Here is a 19,551-nt window from a genome sequence, read left to right on the forward strand (position 1 = left end):
ACCTTTCGTGAGCGCGCACGCTAGTTCCATAGAATATTCTGGCTCCTCGACGGCTTCCGCAAGAGAGACACATCGTCCGGCATGTTATTTTAGTTTTTTTTTTTCATGCTTTCGTGAATTGTGCTGATATTCTCAACAGGTGCGATGCAGCAGACGCTGACTCCTCACGTCTACTGGGCTCAGCGGCATGAGGACATCTACCTGCGAGTGGAGCTGATTGACGCGCAGGTGAGTGGAGAGAGGACCTGTCACCCAGAGGCAATAAATACACCGCTCACAAACACTGTACTCCGAAGTTCACATTGGGTTGAGAATCGACCCTTAGCATGAGGATGTAGCCCTAATGTGACTGAGTAGGCTATCATTGCATTATAGAAAATCATTTTGATTTATTTTACTAGGCAAGTCAGTTAAGAACAAATTATTATTTTCAATGATGGCCTAGGAACAGTGGGTTAACTGCCTGTTCAGGGGCAGAACGACAGATTTGTACCTTGTCAGCTCAGGGATTTGATCTTGCAACCTTTCGGTTACTAGTCCAACACTAACCACTAAGCTACCTGCCACCTCTACACTCTAACCACTAGGCTTCCTGCTGGTTACTGACCCAACACTCTAACCACTAGGATACCTGCTGGTTACTGACCCAACACTCTAACCACTAGGCTACCTGCTGGTTACTGGCCCAACACTCTAACCACTAGGCTACCTGCTGGTTACTGGCCCAACGCTCTAACCACTAGGATACCTGCTGGTTACTGACCCAACACTCTAACCACTAGGCTACCTGCTGGTTACTGACCCAACACTCTAACCACTAGGCTACCTGCTGGTTACTGACCCAACGCTCTAACCACTAGGCTACCTGCTGGTTACTGGCCCAACACTCTAACCACTAGGCTACCTGCTGGTTACTGGCCCAACGCTCTAACCACTAGGCTACCTGCTGGTTACTGACCCAACGTTCTAACCACTAGGCTTCCTGCTGGTTACTGGCCCAACGCTCTAACCACTAGGCTACCTGCTGGTTAATGGCCCAACGCTCTAACCACTAGGCTTCCTGCTGGTTACTGGCCCAACACTCTAACCACTAGGCTACCTGCTGGTTAATGGCCCAACGCTCTAACCACTAGGCTACCTACTGGTTACTGGCCCAACACTCTAACCACTAGGCTACCTGCTGGTTACTGGCCCAACGCTCTAACCACTAGGCTGCCTGCTGGTTACTGGCCCAACACTCTAACCACTATGCTACCTGCTGGTTACTGACCCAACGCTCTAACCACTAGGCTACCCTACCGCCCCAGAATAGAATATAAATACAATTGTATGCTTGTGTTTCTGAGAATGATGTATCCATAATAACTGAGTCACTGTGATGCGTCCATAATAACTGAGTCACTGTGATGTGTCCATAATAACTGAGTCACTGTGATGCGTCCATAATAACTGAGTCACTGTGATGCGTCCATAATAACTGAGTCACTGTGATGCGTCCATAATAACTGAGTCACTGTGATGCGTCCATAATAACTGAGTCACTGTGATGTGTCCATAATAACTGAGTCACTGTGATGTGTCCATAATAACTGAGTCACTGTGATATAACTGAGTCACTGTGATGTGTCCATAATAACTGAGTCACTGTGATGTGTCCATAATAACTGAGTCACGGGGACATATCCATTATCCTGAGTCACTGTGATGCGGGCATAATAAGTGGCACTGGCTTCTTCAGAATGGCTGAGTCACTGGATGTTCCATAATTGGCTGAGTCACTGTGATGTTCTAATAACTGGTCACTGTGATGTGTTCAGAGGTAACTGAGTCACTGTGATGTGTCCATAATAAGAGTCACTGTGATGCTCCATAATAACTGGTCACTGTGATGTGTCCATAATAACTGAGTCACTGTGATGTGTCCATAATAACTGAGTCACTGTGATGTGTTCATAATAACTGAGTCACTGTGATGTGTTCAGAATAACTGAGTCACTGGATGTCTTCAGAGGTGAGTCACTGTGATGCGGGCCATTTTACTGGTCACTAGCGGGCATAATAACTGAGTCAGGTGACATAGCGGGCTCCTCTTCAGAGTGGCTAGCGGGCTTCTTCAGAGTGGCTAGCGGGCTTCTTCAGAGGTGGCTAGCGGGCTTCTTCAGAGGTGGCTAGCGGGCTTCTTCAGAGTGGCTAGCGGGCTTCTTCAGAGTGGCTAGCGGGCTTCTTCAGAGTGGCTAGCGGGCTTCTTCAGAGTGGCTAGCGGGCTTCTTCAGAGGTGGCTAGCGGGCTTCTTCAGAGGTGGCTAGCGGGCCATTTCAGAGGTGGCTAGCGGGCCATTTCAGAGTGGCTAGCGGGCTTCTTCAGAGTGGCTAGCGGGCTTCTTCAGAGTGGCTAGCGGGCTTCTTCAGAGGTGGCTAGCAGGCCATTTCAGAGTGGCTAGCGGGCTTCTTCAGAAGTGGCTAGCGGGCTTCTTCAGAAGTGGCTAGCGGGCTTCTTCAGAGTGGCTAGCGGGCTTCTTCAGAGTGGCTAGCGGGCTTCTTCAGAGTGGCTAGCGGGCTTCTTCAGAGTGGCTAGCGGGCTTCTTCAGAGGTGGTAAATAACATCAGTGTGGTCTACATCTTAAGTGCATGGAGATGGTGTTTGAAGATAGTGTTTTGACATAGCGAGACTTCCTCTTCACAGATAGACTAGGGGCTGATAACGAGTCCTGACTGCTTTCATTTGCATCGACAACACAAACTAGTTGTCTGTCTTCATTTTGGTAGAGTCTAAAGAGGAGCAACTTTAACTCATGATGTAGTCTGTATCCTCTTTGGTAGAGTCTAAAGAGGAGCAACTCATAATGTAGTCTGAACTGTCTTCTCTTCTCTTGCAGAATCTTGACATCAGCGTGCATGATAATGTCCTCCAATTCAGGGGTACGTATTCTTTATTACAGTATTATCAACTAGAAGACACCTACCATGAGAGCATGGCTTTGAAGACTCATTCGCCTACCATGAGAGCATGGCTTTGAAGACTCATTCACCTACCATGAGAGCATGGCTTTGAAGACTCATTCGCCTACCATGAGAGCATGGCTTTGAAGACTCATTCACCTACCATGAGAGCATGGCTTTGAAGACTCATTCGCCTACCATGAGAGCATGGCTTTGAAGAAACAAATGATCATTTTGTTTCTTTGTTTCCAGCCCAGGGCCATGGAGCAAGAGGACAGAATGATTATCAGTTTAGTCTGCCGTTTCTTAAAGCTGTGAAGACAGAGGTACTGTGTTTACTAGACTAATAATAATAATATACTGTGTTTACTAGACTAATAATAATAATATACTGTTTACTAGACTAATAATAATATACTGTGTTTACTAGACTAATAATAATAATATATATACTGTTTACTAGACTAATAATAATAATATATACTGTTTACTAGACTAATAATAATATATACTGTTTACTAGACTAATAATAATATATACTGTTTACTAGACTAATAATAATATATACTGTTTACTAGACTAATAATAATATATACTGTTTACTAGACTAATAATAATATACTGTGTTTACTAGACTAATAATAATATACTGTGTTTACTAGACTAATAATAATATACTGTGTTTACTAGACTAATAATAATATATACTGTTTACTAGACTAATAATAATATATACTGTGTTTACTAGACTAATAATAATAATATACTGTGTTTACTAGACTAATAATAATATATACTGTTTACTAGACTAATAATAATATACTGTTTACTAGACTAATAATAATATACTGTTTACTAGACTAATAATAATATACTGTTTACTAGACTAATAATAATATATACTGTTTACTAGACTAATAATAATATATACTGTGTTTACTAGACTAATAATATATACTGTTTACTAGACTAATAATAATATACTGTGTTTACTAGACTAATAATAATATATACTGTGTTTACTAGACTAATAATAATATATACTGTTTACTAGACTAATAATAATATATACTGTTTACTAGACTAATAATAATATATACTGTGTTTACTAGACTAATAATAATAATATATACTGTTTACTAGACTAATAATAATAATATACTGTTTACTAGACTAATAATAATATACTGTGTTTACTAGACTAATAATAATATACTGTGTTTACTAGACTAATAATAATATACTGTGTTTACTAGACTAATAATAATATACTGTGTTTACTAGACTAATAATAATATATACTGTGTTTACTAGACTAATAATAATATATACTGTTTACTAGACTAATAATAATATATACTGTGTTTACTAGACTAATAATAATAATATATACTGTTTACTAGACTAATAATAATAATATATACTGTTTACTAGACTAATAATAATATACTGTGTTTACTAGACTAATAATAATATATACTGTTTACTAGACTAATAATAATAATATATATACTGTTTACTAGACTAATAATAATATATACTGTTTACTAGACTAATAATAATATATACTGTGTTTACTAGACTAATAATAATAATATATACTGTTTACTAGACTAATAATAATAATATATACTGTTTACTAGACTAATAATAATAATATATACTGTTTACTAGACTAATAATAATATATACTGTTTACTAGACTAATAATAATATATACTGTGTTTACTAGACTAATAATAATAATATATACTGTTTACTAGACTAATAATAATAATATATACTGTTTACTAGACTAATAATAATATACTGTGTTTACTAGACTAATAATAATATATACTGTTTACTAGACTAATAATAATAATATATACTGTTTACTAGACTAATAATAATAATATATACTGTGTTTACTAGACTAATAATAATAATATATATACTGTTTACTAGACTAATAATAATATATACAGTTTACTAGACTAATAATAATATATACTGTTTACTAGACTAATAATAATATACTGTGTTTACTAGACTAATAATAATATACTGTGTTTACTAGACTAATAATAATATACTGTGTTTACTAGACTAATAATAATAATATATACTGTTTACTAGACTAATAATAATATACTGTGTTTACTAGACTATTAATAATATACTGTGTTTACTAGACTAATAATAATATACTGTGTTTACTAGACTAATAATAATAATATATACTGTTTACTAGACTAATAATAATATACTGTGTTTACTAGACTAATAATAATATACTGTGTTTACTAGACTATTAATAATAATATATACTGTGTTTACTAGACTAATAATAATATACTGTGTTTACTAGACTAATAATAATAATATATACTGTGTTTACTAGACTAATAATAATAATATATACTGTGTTTACTAGACTAATAATAATAATATATACTGTGTTTACTAGACTAATAATAATATACTGTGTTTACTAGACTAATAATAATATACTGTGTTTACTAGACTAATAATAATATACTGTGTTTACTAGACTAATAATAATATATACTGTGTTTACTAGACTAATAATAATATACTGTGTTTACTAGACTAATAATAATAATATATACTGTGTTTACTAGACTAATAATAATAATATATACTGTGTTTACTAGACTAATAATAATATACTGTGTTTACTAGACTAATAATAATATACTGTTTACTAGACTAATAATAATATATACTGTTTACTAGACTAATAATAATATACTGTGTTTACTAGACTAATAATAATATACTGTGTTTACTAGACTAATAATAATATACTGTGTTTACTAGACTAATAATAATATACTGTGTTTACTAGACTAATAATATATACTGTTTACTAGACTAATAATAATAATATATACTGTTTACTAGACTAATAATAATAATATATACTGTGTTTACTAGACTAATAATAATAATATATATACTGTTTACTAGACTAATAATAATATATACAGTTTACTAGACTAATAATAATATATACAGTTTACTAGACTAATAATAATATATACTGTTTACTAGACTAATAATAATATACTGTGTTTACTAGACTATTAATAATATACTGTGTTTACTAGACTAATAATAATATACTGTGTTTACTAGACTAATAATAATAATATATACTGTTTACTAGACTAATAATAATATACTGTGTTTACTAGACTAATAATAATATACTGTGTTTACTAGACTAATAATAATATACTGTGTTTACTAGACTAATAATAATATACTGTGTTTACTAGACTAATAATAATATACTGTGTTTACTAGACTAATAATAATAATATATACTGTTTACTAGACTAATAATAATATACTGTGTTTACTAGACTAATAATAATAATATATACTGTTTACTAGACTATTAATAATATACTGTGTTTACTAGACTAATAATAATAATATATATACTGTTTACTAGACTAATAATAATATATACTGTTTACTAGACTAATAATAATATATACTGTTTACTAGACTAATAATATATATACTGTTTACTAGACTAATAATAATATATACTGTGTTTACTAGACTAATAATAATATACTGTTTACTAGACTAATAATAATATATACTGTTTACTAGACTAATAATAATATACTGTTTACTAGACTAATAATAATATACTGTGTTTACTAGACTAATAATAATATATACTGTTTACTAGACTAATAATAATATACTGTGTTTACTAGACTAATAATAATATACTGTGTTTACTAGACTAATAATAATATACTGTGTTTACTAGACTAATAATAATATATACTGTTTACTAGACTAATAATAATATACTGTGTTTACTAGACTAATAATAATATATACTGTTTACTAGACTAATAATAATATACTGTGTTTACTAGACTAATAATAATAATATATACTGTTTACTAGACTAATAATAATATACTGTGTTTACTAGACTAATAATAATATACTGTTTACTAGACTAATAATAATATATACTGTTTACTAGACTAATAATAATATATACTGTGTTTACTAGACTAATAATAATAATATATACTGTGTTTACTAGACTAATAATAATATACTGTGTTTACTAGACTAATAATAATATACTGTGTTTACTAGACTAATAATAATATACTGTGTTTACTAGACTAATAATAATATACTGTGTTTACTAGACTAATAATAATATATACTGTTTACTAGACTAATAATAATATATACTGTTTACTAGATGGACTATTCTGAATAATAATATACTGTTTACTAGACTATTCTGAATAATAATATACTGTTAACTAGACTATTCTGAATAATAATATACTGTTAACTAGACTAATAATATATACTGTGTTTACTGAATAACTAATATACTAATTAACTAGATGGACTAATCTGAATAATAATATACTGTTTACTAGACTATTCTGAATAATAATATACTGTTAACTAGATGGACTATTCTGAATAATAATATACTGTTAACTAGATGGACTATTCTGAATAATAATATACTGTTAACTAGACTATTCTGAATAATATACTGTTAACTAGACTATTCTGAATAATAATATACTGTTAACTAGACTATTCTGAATAATAATATACTGTTAACTAGACTATTCTGAATAATAATATACTGTTTACTAGACTATTCTGAATAATAATATACTGTTAACTAGATGGACTATTCTGAATAATAATATACTGTTAACTAGATGGACTATTCTGAATAATAATATACTGTTAACTAGATGGACTATTCTGAATAATAATATACTGTTAACTAGACTATTCTGAATAATAATATACTGTTAACTAGACTATTCTGAATAATAATATACTGTTAACTAGATGGACTATTCTGAATAATAATATACTGTTAACTAGATGGACTATTCTGAATAATAATATACTGTTAACTAGATGGACTATTCTGAATAATAATATACTGTTAACTAGATGGACTATTCTGAATAATAATATACTGTTTACTAGACTATTCTGAATAATAATATACTGTTAACTAGATGGACTATTCTGAATAATAATATACTGTTAACTAGATGGACTATTCTGAATAATAATATACTGTTAACTAGATGGACTATTCTGAATAATAATATACTGTTAACTAGACTATTCTGAATAATAATATACTGTTTACTAGACTATTCTGAATAATAATATACTGTTAACTAGACTATTCTGAATAATAGACTGTGTTTACTAGATGGTGTGTGTGTGTGTGTGTGTGTGTGTTGGTTATTCTAATCTAATAGATATCATGTGTTCTCCAGGTGAGCCACAGGTCGACCCAACGCCAGGTTAACATCACAGTGCGTAAGCAGCTGAGTGGCTGGTGGGACAGACTCACCCTACAGGAGAAGAAACCTCTGTTCCTGGCTCCTGACTTCGACCGCTGGATGGACGAGTCTGACGCTGAGATGGAGCTACGGGAGAAGGTGACGTCCTGTAATGCTAATTCAGGATGTCAGGATACATTTGGTGTTACAGCAGATAAGGCTCATTAATGAGAGACAGCGCCTGCCTGTGTCTGTCTGCCTGCCTGTGTCTGTCTGTCTGCCTGTGTCTTTCTGCCTGTCTGTGTCTTTCTGCCTGTGTCTTTCTGCCTGTGTCTTTCTGCCTGTGTCTGTCTGTCTGTCTGTGTCTTTCTGCCTGTGTCTTTCTGCCTGTGTCTGCCTGCCTGTGTCTGTCTGTCTGTCTGTCTGTGTCTTTCTGCCTGTGTCTGCCTGTGTCTTTCTGCCTGTGTCTGCCTGTGTCTTTCTGTCTGTGTCTGCCTGTCTGTGTCTGCCTGCCTGTGTCTGTCTGCCTGCGTCTTTCTGCCTGTGTCTGCCTGCCTGCCTGTGTCTGTCTGCCTGCCTGTGTCTGTGTGTCTGTCTGCCTGCCTGTGTCTGCCTGTGTCTGCCTGCCTGCCTGCCTGTGTCTGTCTGTCTGTCTTTCTGCCTGTGTCTTTCTGCCTGTGTCTGCCTGCCTGCCTGCCTGTGTCTGTCTGTCTGTGTCTTTCTGCCTGTGTCTGTCTGCCTGTGTCTGCCTGTGTCTGTCTGCCTGTGTCTGCCTGTGTCTGCCTGCCTGTGTCTGTCTGCTTGTGTCTTTCTGCCTGTGTCTGTCTGTCTGTCTGTCTGTGTCTTTCTGCCTGTGTCTGTCTGCCTGCCTGTGTCTGCCTGCCTGCCTGCCTGCCTGTCTGTCTGTCTGTGTCTTTCTGCCTGTGTCTGCCTGTGTCTTTCTGCCTGCCTGCCTGCCTGCCTGTGTCTGCCTGCCTGTGTCTGCCTGCCTGTGTCTGTCTGTCTGCCTGTCTGCCTGCCTGTGTCTGTCTGTCTGCCTGTCTGTCTGCCTGTGTCTGTCTGCCTGCCTGTCTCTGCGGTGAGGGAAGAGCATCAAGCATAGCACAATGGGACAGTGATTACTTCATATGTATATGCTATAATTGATTCATAACAATATAGAACACTTAATGTATATTCGTTGTGTTGTAACTTTCCAGGAGGAGAAAAAGAATCGACTGAACATGGAGTCAAGGCTGTCAGAGGACTGTGAGTACAACACACTGTATTTTTATGTGTAAGAAATATAGGCAGAGAATGTGACATGTGACCTATTGTGAATTCCTTCCCAGCATACATCACTCTGAAGAAAGCTTTTCTGTTCACCTACAACCTGGTTCAGTTCTTGGGCTTCTCCTGGATCTTCGTCAACATGACCATCCGACTCTTCATCCTGGGACGAGGTGAATCACTTAGACATGACCATCTGACTCTTTATACTGGGACGAGGTGAATCACTTCAGTTAGACATGACCATCTGACTCTTTATACTGGGACAAGGTGAATCACTTCAGTTAGACATGACCATCTGACTCTTTATACTGGGACGAGGTGAATCACTTAGACATGACCATCTGACTCTTTATACTGGGACGAGGTGAATCACTTCAGTTAGACATGACCATCTGACTCTTTATACTGGGACAAGGTGAATCACTTCAGTTAGACATGACCATCCGACTCTTTATACTGGGACGAGGTGAATCACTTCAGTTAGACATGAGGTTGTTTGAGCCTGTGTGTCATCCAGTCTGGCTGAGTTCGCTGTTCAGAAAACAGTGTAAATTGTCAACTCTGGCAGTGAAGGACATGGCATGACATATATTTTCAACTGTTTTCCTTTCAGATTCTATCTATGACACATTCTACACCATCTCCGACGTGATGTTTTTCTGCCAAATATTAGCCAGTGTAGAAGTCCTCAATGCTATGTTTGGAGTGGTCAAGGCTGCGGTTGTTCCTGCTTTTATACAGGTATCGTACTGTCTGCGTTTTCAGGTACTCTACTTTCAATCTAAGCATTCGCTGTTGGCACAAACGCCACTTCAACACCGATAGCATCAGGGAACACAGGTACAGTGCCTTGCGAAATTATTCGGCCCCCTTGAACTTTGCGACCTTTTGCCACATTTCAGGCTTCAAACATAAAGATATAAAACTGTATTTTTTTGTGAAGAATCAACAACAAGTGGGACACAATCATGAAGTGGAACGACATTTATTGGATATTTTGCACGCACAATTTTTCAGTTTTTGATTTGTTAAAAAAGTTTGAAATATCCAATAAATGTCGTTCCACTTCATGATTGTGTCCCACTTGTTGTTGATTCTTCACAAAAAATACAGTTTTATATCTTTATGTTTGAAGCCTGAAATGTGGCAAAAGGTCGCAAAGTTCAAGGGGGCCGAATAATTTCGCAAGGCACTGTAGTTTACTGTGGTCGTTCATCATACTCTACAACACCGACAGCATCAGGGAACACGGGTAGTTTACTGTGGTCGTTCATCATACTCTACAACACGGGTAGTTTACTGTGGTCGTTCATCATACTCTACAACACGGGACCGCATCAGGGAACACGGGTAGTTTACTGTGGTCGCTCATCATACTCTACAACACCAGGGAACACGGGTAGTTTAGCATCAGGGAACACGGGTAGTTTACTGTGGTCGTTCATCATACTCTACAACACCGACAGCATCAGGGAACATGGGTAGTTTACTGTGGTCATTTATCATACTCTACAACACCGACAGCATCAGGGAACACGGGTAGTTTACTGTGGTCGTTTATCATACTCTACAACACCGACAGCATCAGGGAACACGGGTAGTTTACTGTGGTCGTTCATCATACTCTACAACACGGACAGCATCAGGGAACACGGGTAGTTTACTGTGGTCGTTCATCATACTCTACAACACGGACAGCATCAGGGAACACGGGTCGTTCATCATACTCTACAACACGGGACAGCATCAGGGAACACGGGTAGTTTACTGTGGTCGTTCATCATACTCTACAACACCAGGGAACACGGGTAGTTTACTGTGGTCGTTCATCATACTCTACAACACCGACAGCATCAGGGAACACGGGTAGTTTACTGTGGTCGTTCATCATACTCTACAACACCGACAGCATCAGGGAACACGGGTAGTTTACTGTGGTCGTTCATCATACTCTACAACACGGGACAGCATCAGGGAACACGGGTAGTTTACTGTGGTCGTACTGTCTACAACACGGGTAGTTTACTGTGGTCATCATACTCTACAACACCAGGAACACGGGTAGTTTACTGTGGTCGTTCATCACAACACCAGGGAACACGGGTAGTTTACTGTGGTCGCTTCATCATACTCTACAACACCGACAGCATCAGGGAACACGGGTAGTTTACTGTGGTCGTTCATCATACTCTACAACACCGACAGCATCAGGGAACACGGGTAGTTTACTGTGGTCGTTCATCATACTCTACAACACGGGACAGCATCAGGGAACACGGGTAGTTTACTGTGGTCGTTCATCATACTCTACAACACCGACAGCATCAGGGAACACGGGTAGTTTACTGTGGTCGTTCATCATACTCTACAACACCGACAGCATCAGGGAACACGGGTAGTTTACTGTGGTCGTTCATCATACTCTACAACACGGGACAGCATCAGGGAACACGGGTAGTTTACTGTGGTCGTTCATCATACTCTACAACACCAGGGAACACGGGTAGTTTACTGTGGTCGTTCATCATACTCTACAACACCAGGGGAACATCAGTTTACTGGAACACAACAAGGGTAGTTTACTGTGGTCGTTCATCACAACACGGGACAGCATACTTTACTGTGGTCGTTCATCATACTCTACAACACCGACAGCATCAGGGAACACGGGTAGTTTACTGTGGTCGTTCATCATACTCTACAACACGGGACAGCATCAGGGAACACGGGTAGTTTACTGTGGTCGTTCATCATACTCTACAACACGGGTAGTTTACTGTGGTCGTTCATCATACTCTACAACACCAGGGAACACGGGTAGTGTACTGTGGTCGTTCATCATACTCTACAACACCAGGGAACACGGGTAGTTTACTGTGGTCGTTCATCATACTCTACAACACCGACAGCATCAGGGAACACGGGTAGTTTACTGTGGTCGTTCATCATACTCTACAACACCGACAGCATCAGGGAACACGGGTAGTTTACTGTGGTCGTTCATCATACTCTACAACACGGGTAGTTTACTGTGGTCGTTCATCATACTCTACAACACGGGTAGTTTACTGTGGTCGTTCATCATACTCTACAACACGGGTAGTTTACTGTGGTCGTTCATCATACTCTACAACACGGGTAGTTTACTGTGGTCGTTCATCATACTCTACAACACGGGTAGTTTACTGTGGTCGTTCATCATACTCTACAACACGGGTAGTTTACTGTGGTCGTTCATCATACTCTACAACACGGGTAGTTTACTGTGGTCGTTCATCATACTCTACAACACGGGTAGTTTACTGTGGTCGTTCATCATACTCTACAACACGGGTAGTTTACTGTGGTCATCATACTCTACAACACGGGTAGTTTACTGTGGTCGTTCATCATACTCTACAACACGGGTAGTTTACTGTGGTCGTTCATCATACTCTACAACACGGGTAGTTTACTGTGGTCGTTCATCATACTCTACAACACGGGTAGTTTACTGTGGTCATTCATCATACTCTACAACACCGACAGCATCAGGGAACACGGGTAGTTTACTGTGGTCGTTCATCATACTCTACAACACGGGTAGTTTACTGTGGTCGTTCATCATACTCTACAACACGGGTAGTTTACTGTGGTCGTTCATCATACTCTACAACACCGACAGCATCAGGGAACACGGGTAGTTTACTGTGGTCGTTCATCATACTCTACAACACGGGTAGTGTTCATCATACTCTACAACACGGGTAGTTTACTGTGGTCGTTCATCATACTCTACAACACGGGTAGTTTACTGTGGTCGTTCATCATACTCTACATTTGTAATGGCGTATTTATAAAATTGTTATTAGGTGTTAACAACGGTTTTAATGATTTTTCTAACGTTCTACGTGGAGTCACAGTCACCAGTCTGACTGTGTACTGTCAGTCTCTCTGGTATCTGTGTACTGTGGAGTTGACGTCTTTCTGTCAGTCTCTCTGTGTATCTGTGTACTGTGGAGTTGACGTCTTTCTGTCAGTCTCTCTGGTGTTTGTGACTGTGTACTGTGGAGTTGACGTCTTTCTGTCAGTCTCTCTGGTGTTTGTGACTCTGTGTACTGTGGAGTTGACATCAGTCTCTCTGGTGTTTGACTCTGTGTACTGTGGAGTTGACGTCTTTGTCAGTCTCTCTGGTGTTTGTGACTGTGTACTGTGGAGTTGACGTCTTTCTGTCAGTCTCTGGTGTTTGTGACTCTGTACTGTGGAGTTGACGTCTCTCTGGTGTTTGTGACTGTGTACTGTGGAGTTGACGTCTTTCTGTCAGTCTCTCTGGTGTTTGTGACTGTGTACTGTGGAGTTGACGTCTTTCTGTCAGTCTCTCTGGTGTTTGTGACTGTGTACTGTGGAGTTGACGTCTTTCTGTCAGTCTCTCTGGTGTTTGTGACTGTGTACTGTGGAGTTGACATCAGTCTCTCTGGTGTTTGACTCTGTACTGTGGAGTTGACATCGTCTCTTTGTTTGACTGTCAGTCTCTCTGGTCTTTGGTGTTTGTGACTGTGTACTGTGGAGTTGACGTCTTTGTCAGTCTCTCTGGTGTTTGTGACTCTGTACTGTGGAGTTGACGTCTCTCTGGTGTTTGTGACTGTGTACTGTGGAGTTGACGTCTTTCTGTCAGTCTCTCTGGTGTTTGTGACTCTGTACTGTGGAGTTGACGTCTTTCTGTCAGTCTCTCTGGTGTTTGTGACTTTGTACTGTCAGTCTCTCTGGTGTTTGTGACTCTGTACTGTGGAGTCTGTGTACTGTGGAGTTGATCTTTCTGTCAGTCTCTCTGGTGTTTGACTGACTGTGGAGTTGACGTCTTTGTCAGTCTCTCTGGTGTTTGTGACTCTGTGTACTGTGGGGTCTACGTCTTTCTGTCAGTCTCTCTGGTGTTTGTGACTCTGTACTGTGGAGTCTACGTCTTTCTGTCAGTCTCTCTGGTGTTTGTGACTCTGTACTGTGGAGTCTACGTCTTTCTGTCAGTCTCTCTGGTGTTTGTGACTCTGTACTGTGGAGTCTACGTCTTTCTGTCAGTCTCTCTGGTGTTTGTGACTCTGTACTGTGGAGTTGACATCTTTCTGTCAGTCTCTCTGGTGTTTGACTCTGTACTCTTTCTGTCAGTCTCTCTGGTGTTTGTGACTCTGTGTACTGTGGAGTTGACATCAGTCTCTCTGGTGTTTGACTCTGTGTACTGTGGAGTTGACGTCTTTGTCAGTCTCTCTGGTGTTTGTGACTCTGTGTACTGTGGGGTCTACGTCTTTCTGTCAGTCTCTCTGGTGTTTGTGACTCTGTACTGTGGAGTCTACTCTGTACTGTGGAGTCTACGTCTTTCTGTCAGTCTCTCTGGTGTTTGTGACTCTGTACTGTGGAGTCTACGTCTTTCTGTCAGTCTCTCTGGTGTTTGTGACTCTGTGTACTGTGGAGTTGACGTCTCTCTGGTGTTTGTGACTCTGTGTACTGTGGAGTTGACGTCTTTCTGCCAGTCTCTCTGGTGTTTGTGACTCTGTACTGTGGTGCTCTTCATCTCCAGGTGATTGGTAGGAACTTCATCCTCTTCATCATCCTCGGCAGCCTGCAGGAGATGCACAACAAACCAGTGGTCTTCTTTGTCTTCTACCTCTGGAGTGCTATAGAGATCTTTAGGTGGGTATAGAGATGTTTAGGTGGGTATAGAGATGTTTAGTTGGGTATAGAGATGTTTAGGTGGTATATACTGTCTTCTACCTCTGGAGTGGTATAGAGATGTTTAGGTGGTATAGAGATGTTTAGGTGGTATAGAGATCTTTAGGTGGGTATAGAGATGTTTAGTTGGGTATAGAGATGTTTAGGTGGTATATACTGTCTTCTACCTCTGGAGTGGTTTTAGAGATGTTTAGGTGGTATATACTGTCTTCTACCTCTGGAGTGGTATAGAGATGTTTAGGTGGGTATAGAGATGTTTAGGTGGTATATACTGTCTTCTACCTCTGGAGTGGTTTTAGAGATGTTTAGGTGGGATTATAAGCCTACTGTACATAAAGGGGTCGGTCATTCATGCTCTCTGTGTGTGTGTGTGTTGTATGGCTGTGGAAGCAAAATGGCCGATCGTCAGGAACCTTCCTCAGCCATGTGTAAGATCAATAGTAAAGTTATCTGTCCAGTTTCCTCTGTAGATGTTACCCTCTTTTATTCCACAACACTGACACACATCTGTAGCTCATGAATAACAGCAAAGAAAATGTTATGCTTTACTTTTTGTCTTCAGAAGGATGCCATTTTTTCCCCCAATGAAAATCCATTCCTCCCCCCAGGTATCCATTCTACATGCTGGGTTGTATCGACACAGAGTGGAAGACGATCACCTGGCTGAGGTACACCGTCTGGATACCCCTGTACCCTCTGGGGGTGCTGGCTGAAGGTGAGTTTACGAGGACACCGTCTGGGTACCCCTGTACCCTCTGGGGGTGCGTTAGTTTATAGGGACACCGTCGGGATAGTCCTGTCCCCTCTGGGGGTGCTGGCCGAAGGTGAGTTTACGGGGACACCGTCGGGATAGTCCTGTACCCTCTGAAGGTGAGTTTACAGGGACACCGTCTGGATAGTCCTGTCCCCTCTGGGGGTGCGTTAGTTTATAGGGACACCGTCGGGATACCCCTGTACCCTCTGGGGGTGCGTTAGTTTACGGGGACACCGTCTGGATACCCCTGTACCTTCTGGGGGTGCGTTAGTTTACGGGGACACCGTCGGGATAGTCCTGTACCCTCTGGGGGTGCTGTCTGAAGGTGAGTTAGTTTACGGGTGTACAGTAATACTAAGAGAGGCAATGGGAAGCCTGAAGAATGGACAGAATACCCAACAGTTCTCTCACCCCCTACCTCTCCAGTGGTCCAGTCCATTTACTCAGCAGTTCTCTTTCCCCCCTACCTCTCCAGCGGTTGCAGTGGTCCAGTCCATCTCAGTGTTTGACCAGAGCAGACTGTTCAGTATCCCTCTACCTGAGGCCCTGGGCTCCTCTGCCAGCTTCTCCTGTGTCCTCTATATCTACCTACCTCTCATGGTCATCGGTGAGTTGTGAAAAATGGATCAATATACATACTGTCCACCTTTGCAGTTATAGGGTAATTACTCATTGTGACAATATTGAGGTGTCCATCTTTAAAGGCTGTGTACATGTAACAACATCGGCCACACCCTCATATATATAAAAAGATGGACGCCCCATATTTAAATTGTTCATCAACTTATGACTTAACAATATTCGTCTGTTGTGTTTGCAGGGCTTCTCATCAATTTCCGCCACCTGTACAAACAGAGGAGGAAGAGGTTCCGGACCAAGAAGAGGAAGTCTAACTGACCTCCAACAACCTCTGCTGCCTGTCCTGTTCCCATCATCTCATCTAGGTTGACTAAATTCCAGTATTTTTCCTCAACATTTCCAGAAGTCCCAGTTAGGAGAACCTTGGAATTTTCCTCGTTGCAGTATGATGTTTTACTGCTAACAAACGTCCTCAGGGGGAAAAGTCACGTCAATTAATATGCTGAATAAAAATGAGCAGTTCCACTTCCTGGGTAAAATTAATAAAAAATACTCATCGTTGGAAAAAAAGAAATCTTTTTTTTTTTTCAGTTTATTCATTAGGAAAGTTATAAAAACGATATGGTCAAAAACACATGTGAAGCTTTAACTTTTAACAGTTGGTGTGCCATTCTAATAGTCCGAAACAGCACCCTATTCCCTATATAGTGCACTACTTTAGATCGGAACCCTATTCCCTATATAGTGCACTACTTTAGACCAGAACCCTATTCCCTATATAGTGCACGACAGGGCTCCTCTCTAACAACCCAGGAAGCTCAAATTGTCAAAATACAGCCGTTAATCAACAAATTTAAGTTTTTCATTATTAGGTCTAAATACAAATGTACAAGGAATCGAGGGGGGAAAAAGCCTCATTGGCCAGCTGTTGTAGACTTCTGATTTGTAGGTGCCGAAGAGGTTTTTCTCGATATTTTCTGAAATTACATACCGGCTGTAACGGGAGTAAATGAAGATAGTTACTCACCAAATATGGAGTTTCACTGAGCAACTAACATTTTGACAACGCTTACAAAGCCGTAACGGGAGCTTCCTGGGCGTGGACACAGGCCAACATCTCTACTTGAATTGGGGCTTCCTGGGCGTGAGAGAGGACACAGGCCAACATCTCTTCTTGAATTGGGGCTTCCTGGGCATTAGAGAGGACACAGGCCAACATCTCTTCTTGAATTGGGGCTTCCTGGGCATTAGAGAGGACACAGGCCAACATCTCTACTTGAATCGGAGCTTCCTGGGCATTAGAGAGGTCACAGGGCCATTTCAGAAGCAGTCTTCCTTCCTCTACATGCCAGCTCCTCCCCCAGAGAAGTCTGTGTGCATGGGGTTGATGTTCTGGTCGAAGGCAGCGTACTGGGAGTCTCCTGTGGAGGCCAGTTTAAGCTGCTTGGCAGCGTGTGACAGCTGGAAGGCTGCGTCGGGGTGAGCCGTGTCTGGCAGCAGGGTACACTCCCTCTCCAACAGCTCTGCCACGCCCTTCAGCAGCTCCCAGAAACCAAACGCCAGCGCTGCCTTCCGCAGACGGTTCAGCTCCTGGTGGGCAGATGGAGACACGCAACTAAATAAACATCACTTTTATTCACCAAGTACAGTTGGAGACATTAAAACTTGTTTTTCAACCACTCTGCAAATTTCTCGTTAACAAACTATAGTTTTGGCAAGTCGGTTAGGACATCTACTTTGTGCATGACAAGTCATTTTTCCAACAGATTCATTCACTGTATCACAATTCCAGTGGGTCAGAAGTTTACATACACTAAGTTGACTGTGCCTTTAAACAGCTTGGAAAATTCCAGAAAATGACGTCATGGCTTTAGAAGCTTCTGATAGGCTAATTGACGTCAGTTGGTGTGGATGTATTTCCAGACCAACCTTCAAACTCAGTGTCTCTTTGCTTGACATCATGGGAAAATCAAAAGAAATCAGACAAGACCTCAGAAAAAAAATTGTAGACCTCCACAAGTCTGGTTCATCCTTAGGAGCAATTTCCAAACACCTGAAGGTACCACGTTCATCTGTCCAAACAATAGTACGCAAGTAGAAACACCATGGGAACACGCAAGCCGTCATACCGCTCAGGAAGGAGACGCGTTCTGTCTCCTAGAGATGAATGTACTTTGGTGCGAAAAGTGCAAATCAATCCCAGAACAACAGCAAAGGACCGTGTGAAGATTTTAGAGGAAACAGGTACAACAATATCTATATCCACAGTAAAACGAGTCCTATATCGACATAACCTGAAAGGCCACTCAGCAAGGAAGAAGCCACTGCTCCAAAACCGCCATAAAAAATCCAGACTACGGTTTGCAACTGCACATGGGGACAAAGATTGTACTTTTTGGAGAAATGTCATCTGGTCTGATGAAACAAAAATAAAAAAAGGGGGAGGCTTGCAAGCCGAAGAACACCATCCCAACATCATGTTGTGGGGGGGCTTTGCTGCAGGAGGGACTGGTGCGCTTCACAAAATAGATGGCATCATGAGGACGGACAATTATGTGGATATATTAAAGCAACATCTCAGGACATCAGTCAGGAAGTTAAAGCTTGGTCGCAAATGGGTCTTCCAAATGGACAATGACCCCAAGCATACTTCCAAAGTTGTGGCAAAATGGCATCAAAGTCAAGGTATTGGAGTGGCCATCACAAAGCCCTGACATCAATCCTATAGAACGTTTGTGGGCAGAACTGAAAAAAGCATGTGCGAGCAAGGAGGCCTACAAACCTGACTCAGTTACACCAGCTCTGTCAGGAGGAATGGGCCAAAATTCACCCAACCTATTGTGGGAATCTTGTGGAAGGCTACCCGAAACATTTGACCCAAGTTAAACAATTTAAAGGCAATTCTACCAAATACTAATTGAGTGTATGTAAACTTCTGACCCACTGGGAATGTGGTGAAAGAAATAAAAGCTGAAATAAATCA

The 19,551-nt window shown here is 39.9% G+C and overlaps 2 protein-coding genes across 2 annotated transcripts in view; one reads left to right on the forward strand and one right to left on the reverse strand.

Moving 5' to 3' along the window:
* Positions 1 to 49: 49 nt before the first annotated feature.
* On the forward strand, positions 50 to 17,093 carry hacd3 (3-hydroxyacyl-CoA dehydratase 3). Its single transcript, XM_065002838.1, has 11 exons — positions 50 to 228; positions 2,876 to 2,918; positions 3,192 to 3,265; positions 8,258 to 8,422; positions 9,463 to 9,511; positions 9,595 to 9,705; positions 10,149 to 10,276; positions 15,084 to 15,196; positions 15,844 to 15,950; positions 16,465 to 16,596; positions 16,810 to 17,093. The coding sequence occupies exons 1-11, from the start codon at positions 145 to 147 to the stop codon at positions 16,884 to 16,886; spliced, it is 1,083 nt and encodes a 360-aa protein (XP_064858910.1). The 5' UTR covers positions 50 to 144; the 3' UTR covers positions 16,887 to 17,093.
* Positions 17,006 to 19,551, reverse strand: part of ints14 (integrator complex subunit 14) — a 17,922-nt gene continuing 15,376 nt past the window's right edge. Inside the window, exon 14 of the mRNA XM_065002743.1 lies at positions 17,006 to 18,158. Coding sequence (XP_064858815.1) covers positions 17,910 to 18,158 — 249 coding nt within the window. The 3' untranslated portion in view covers positions 17,006 to 17,909. The remainder of the gene's footprint in view (positions 18,159 to 19,551) is intronic.

The sequence above is a fragment of the Oncorhynchus nerka genome, linkage group LG17 (assembly GCF_034236695.1).
Source record: "Oncorhynchus nerka isolate Pitt River linkage group LG17, Oner_Uvic_2.0, whole genome shotgun sequence".
Classification (NCBI taxonomy): domain Eukaryota; kingdom Metazoa; phylum Chordata; class Actinopteri; order Salmoniformes; family Salmonidae; genus Oncorhynchus; species Oncorhynchus nerka.

Coding starts and splice junctions, on each gene's coding strand:
- hacd3 (XM_065002838.1), top strand. CDS start 145: ATGCAGCAGACGCTGACTCCTCACGTCTACTGGGCTCAGCGGCATGAG. Junction 10,277..15,083: donor TTGTTCCTGCTTTTATACAG/GTATCGTACTGT, acceptor CTTCATCTCCAG/GTGATTGGTAGGAACTTCAT. Junction 16,597..16,809: donor CCTACCTCTCATGGTCATCG/GTGAGTTGTGAA, acceptor TTGTGTTTGCAG/GGCTTCTCATCAATTTCCGC.